Raw genomic sequence first — 5,345 nt, forward strand, 5'->3', positions numbered from 1 at the left:
TATACTCAGTCATGCCCGCCAGGCTGTACCACAGCCTTTTTATCCATTCATCTACTGGCGGGCACTTGGGCTGTTTCCAAATCTTAGCTATTGTAAATAACATTGCTGTGAACATAGGGTGCATATATTCTTTCTGATTAGTTTTTTGGAGGTTTTAGGATATATTCCCAGAAGTGGGTTCACTGGGTCAAATGGGAGTTCCCTTTTTAACTTTTTGAGGAAACTCCATATTGTTTTCCATAGTGGCTGCCCCAGTCTGCATTTCCACCAACAGTGTACTAGGGTTCCTTTTTCTCCACATCCTTGCCAGCACTTGTTGTTTATTTATTGACTAGGGGCCCAGTGCACGAATTCGTGCACCTTGAAAGGAACTGTGGGCCTTGAGGCTGCAGTGGGCACAGGGGCAGGTCTCGGCCCATCCTCTGCACCCCCGCCTGGCCCCTCCCGCTGTGGTCCCCTGTCTGCTGGCAGCACTCCCCCCCATTTCTGATGATTAGTGACTTTGAGCATTTTTTCATACGTCTATTGGCCACTGCTTGCCCTGACCGCCCCTCAGGAGCAGGGGGAGGTGGAGAAGCCCTCAGGGACGATCAGGGCCAGCAGCCGCTACTTGCACCCACTGACGGCACCAAGCGATTGGGCATTGGGTGGCAGCAGGTGTGAGCGCCAGGTGAGACCCAGTGCACGCGGGAAAAAAGACTTCTCAGTAACCACCAGAGGCTCACCCCGATGACTGTGACCCGTGCCCTGCCTTGGTCTGGCACCTCCGCTCACCTGCTCCACCATCCAGCTGTTGCTGCCGCCTGCCATGTTCCATGCGCGCTCCCTGGTGGTCAGCGCACGTCATAGGGACTGGTTGTTCTGCTGTTCCGTCTATTTGCATATTAGCCTTTTATTATATAGGATAGGATGGTAAACACTCTGACAGGTGTGAGGCGATATCTCATTGTGGTTTTAATTTGCATTTCTGATGATTAGTGACGTAGAGCATTTTTTCATACGTCTATTGGCCACTGCTTGCCCTGACCGCCCCTCAGGAGCAGGGGGCTCTAAGTCCATTCATGCTGTTGAAAACAGTACGTTTTCCTTTTTACAGCTGAGTGGTATGCCTTTGGGTAAATGTACCACAGCGTTTTCATCCACTTATCTACTGATGGATACTTGGGCTGTTTCCAGATCATGGCTATTGTAAATAACCCTTCAATGAACATAGGGGTGCATATATTCTTTCGAATTAGTGTTTCAAGTTTCTTTGGCTATATCCCCAGAAGTGGGATCATTGTGTCAAACGGTAGTTTCATTTTTAATTTTTTGAAGAAACTTTCACAGTGGCTGCACCAGTCTACATTCCCACTAGGGTTGACCTTTTCTCCACATCCTTGCCAGCACTTGTTTGTTGATTTATTGATGATAAACACTCTGACAGGTGTGAGGCGATATCTCATTGTGGTTTTAATTTGCATTTCTGATGATTAGTGACGTAGAGCATTTTTTCATACGTCTATTGTCCATGTGTATGTCCTCTTTGGAGAGTTGTCTATTTAGGTCCTTTCCCCATTTTCAAATTGGACTTAATTGTTGAGTAGTATGAATTCCTTATGTATTTGGATATTAACCCCTTATCAGATGTATCATTGGCAAATATGTTCTCCCATACAGTGGGTTCTCTTTTCATTTTGATGGTGGTTTCTTTTGCTGTGCAGAAGCTTTTTAGTTTGATGTAGTCCCATTTGTTAAATTTTCCTATTTCTCTTGCGCTTGAAGATGTATCAGTGAAAATTCTGCTACATGAGATGTCTGAGTTTTTACTGGATATGTTTTCTTCTAGAATTTTTATGGTTTCACAACTTACATTTTGAACTTATTCTTGTGTATGGTGTAAGTTGGTGGTCTAGTTTCATCTTTTTGCATGTGCCTGTCCAGTTTTTCCAAAACCATTTGTTGGAAAGACTGTCTTTACGCCATTGTTTTTGCTTTCCTTGTCAAATATTGACAGCAATGGTGTGGGTCGATTTCTGGGGTCTCTGTTCTGTTCCATTGGTCTATATGCCTGTTCTTATGGCAGTAACAGGCTGTTTTGATTACAATGGCTTTGTAGTATAGTTTGATATCCAGATTTGTGATCCCTCCAACTTTGTTCTTCTTTTACAAGATTGCTGTGGCTGTTTGGGGTCTTTTTTTTTATTTGTTTGTTTGAAGCCCTATTTCTTAAGGCACATGATTCACATCATAGACACAGTAGATATGTAGATTTATTATGACAATTTTCAAGAATGTGGCAATAAATTGTCTTGAGGAAGGGAATAGGGCATATGAGTTAACCCAGTCCAGGCTTTCTGAATGCATTGTGCTCTTTATCTTTAAAGGTGTTGGCACCCTCTAGCCCCGTGGTTGGCAAACTACTGCTCATGAGCCACATGCGGCTCTTTGGCCCCTTGAGTGTGGCTCTTCCTAAGCCTTAGGTGTACCCTAATTAAGTTAATAACAATGTACCTGCCTATATAGTTTAAGTTTAAAAAATTTGGCTCTCAAAAGAAATTTCAATCGTACCGTTGATATTTGGCTCTGTTGACTAATGAGTTTGCCGACCACTGCTCTAGCCTGTCTGGTCACCTTGGTCCCTCACCCTTCAAAGTCCAGTGAAGACACCACCTCCTTGGTGAGGCTTTCTCCACCGGGTGTAGCATGTTCCCTAGAGCCCCACCTCACAAAAGATGTTGTCTATCTGTCTCCACATCTGGCTGAACCATCATATTCACCTTGCAATCTGCGCCTCCCCGCCCCCCCCCCCCCGCAGCATAACATTTAGTATTTGTTGAAGAAAGAATATTGAAACTGTAAGGCTAACTTATCTCATTACAAGCTTAGGTTTGAGAAATACTCGTCAGTAAAAACCATCTCTAGTATGCCTTTTAGTCTTTGAGCTTTTACCCTCGGATCAGGCTAACCCATTGGAGCCATGTGCCCAGAGTGCGCTTCCCCAAGCTCTGAATAGTTTGACTACAGTTTGGCTCATGCCTTGACTGGTGTTGAGGGGCAGTGTAAGAAACAGCCATGTAATATTTGTGTTTGTGGCATGGCTAAGAGGACATTATTACATCTCATAGGTTTGCTTCCTGAGGTCCATGAAAAATAAGCCCTGTGATCTCTATGCTAGGAACATTTTGCTGTTTTCGAGTATGGCAAGGTTTTTTTACTTTGCAAAGTGAGTTATTTGGTTACTGGGAAGCTAAGATGTGCACTTAACTGCAATGCTGGGAACTAACTTTCCCCCATCTTCCCTGGATTGTGATTGATCTACTCTAAATAACCTGTCTGTATTGTGATGATCATATTTTGGGAATGAGACAGATGGCAACACTTGCCCTGGGCACACAGCCATCACCTGCAGAATTGGGTCTGGAACCCATGTGCTTGACCTTATCAGGCAGAGACTAAAAGAAACCAAGTGGAAAGGAAGTGAATGCTTCTAGATCAGCCTCTGGGATTTCCCAGGGATGGTGCGGAACTGCCAAAGACATCTATATCCCTCAGTTGAGGCCCCAAGGGGGCCCTGGAGTCTCTAGGAAGATGGAGGTGAACAGAGCACTTAAGACTATCAAACTGTTGGGCCATTAGGTCAGGGGCCCTGGGCAGGCGTCTCATCATTACACAACCTCAGTGTCTCTTTAGTGCCTACCTAGCACATGGTGGGCATGCAACAAACAGCTGTTCCTGAATGAACCCCACGTGGGCTTGGCTATTCCCAGGGTTAGCATGTTCTACCCCTCACTACATTAGGTCTGGAAGTTAGGACCATTGTGTTCTAGAGGTCAGGGTTGGTGTGGCCAGGACAAATAATAATCATTGCATATAAGATGCAGTTAGTTGGTTGCCAGAGGGAAGGGGGTGGGAGGAGAAGGCAGCCCCAATATATGGTGACAGGAGAAGATGTGACTTTGGGTGGTGGGCACATGGTGCAATATACAGATCTTGTAACATAGACACCTACACCTGAAACCTATATCATGTTGACCAATGTCACCCCAATAAATTTAATATAAAAAAAGGTGAAGTTAGGGCCAACCATATCCTTTCCAGATCCCTCTTGTTCTGAGGGAAGTATTTTCAGATAACTTTAACCCTGGGGCAAGATGGGTAAATCCTGTACTGCAAGCATGTCAAACTCAAAGGCTAACAGGGCCAAAAATGCAAATAAACCTATTTTTCTTGTTCTCTGAAAGTGAAATATTTCCTGTTGTGCCCACCAAACAAGTCAGTGCAAGAGTAATGACGCAGCAATCGGCTGCTAAAATATTTGCTGCTAGTATTAGTGGGGAGAAATGGTGCGCCTGCATGTAAGAAACATAAGGGAAATGAATGCAACACGATTATAGTGATCAGTAATTAGTGAATGTTGTAATTCGTTATTAATAATTTGCATAACAGGACATTGTAAAGGTTAACCAGTTAACTGCCACACATCCAAAACGGGACGATATTGGAATTTCTTCCACATGCGCTGGAATATTTATGAATTTAAGTTACCATAATTTTCTTTACAAACCCAGAGATGTCACTAACAAGTCTGATTTTAAAATTGGGTGACCAGAGTTGATATGCAAAGTTTGCGGCTACAGATGCACGTGGTGTGTGGGGAAGATTATGAAATTATTAAAACATTTCTTACCTACCGTTATATTGGCTGGGCTGCAAAAATAGTTGTGGGCCACATGCAGCCCGCGGGCCAAGTTTGACATGCTTGCGGTACTGTGTACTTGGTGCTGGAGAAGGTTCCCCAGGAGGGTGGTGGGCGCGGGAGAACCAGCCTGTCCCGAGCTGCATGCAGTGCCGGTGGGTAGGGAGGTGGATGCTCGGGGCGGTGGGCGCGCGGGGAGGTGGGGCCCTGAAGGACCTCACCACCCCTTCTCTCTTGCAGCTCTGTCGAAGATGCACTGGACACCGGAACACGCCCAGCCTCTCAACCAGTGGCCAGAGCAGCACCTGGACGTCTCCTCCACCACCCCGTCGCCAGCCCACAAGTTGGAGCTGCCCCCCGGGGGGCGCCAGCGCTGCCACTACGCTTGGGCGCACGACGACATCTCCGCCCTCACGGCCTCCAACCTCCTCAAGCGCTACGCCGAGAAGTACTCGGGGGTCCTGGACTCGCCCTACGAGCGCCCCACCCTGGGCGGCTACGGCGATGCCTTTCTCAACGGCGCCAAGGGGGACCCCGAGCCCTGGCCAGGGCCAGAGACACACTACCCCTTGGCCTCGCTCCACGAAGGCCTTCCGGGAACCAAGTCGGGCAGTGGGGGCGGCTCCGGGGGCCTCGGGGGCTCCCCGGTTTTAGCCGGGAACCTGCC

At 46.9% G+C, this 5,345-nt stretch overlaps 1 protein-coding gene across 1 annotated transcript in view; it reads left to right on the forward strand.

Moving 5' to 3' along the window:
• The window catches only part of FIGNL2 (fidgetin like 2), a 9,007-nt gene that overhangs the window by 1,352 nt on the left and 2,310 nt on the right, over nt 1–5,345 (forward strand). Inside the window, exon 2 of the mRNA XM_015559558.1 lies at nt 4,919–5,342. Coding sequence (XP_015415044.1) covers nt 4,930–5,342 — 413 coding nt within the window. The 5' untranslated portion in view covers nt 4,919–4,929. The remainder of the gene's footprint in view (nt 1–4,918; nt 5,343–5,345) is intronic.

The sequence above is a fragment of the Myotis davidii genome, unplaced genomic scaffold, assembly GCF_000327345.1.
Source record: "Myotis davidii unplaced genomic scaffold, ASM32734v1 scaffold233, whole genome shotgun sequence".
NCBI classification, from domain to species: domain Eukaryota; kingdom Metazoa; phylum Chordata; class Mammalia; order Chiroptera; family Vespertilionidae; genus Myotis; species Myotis davidii.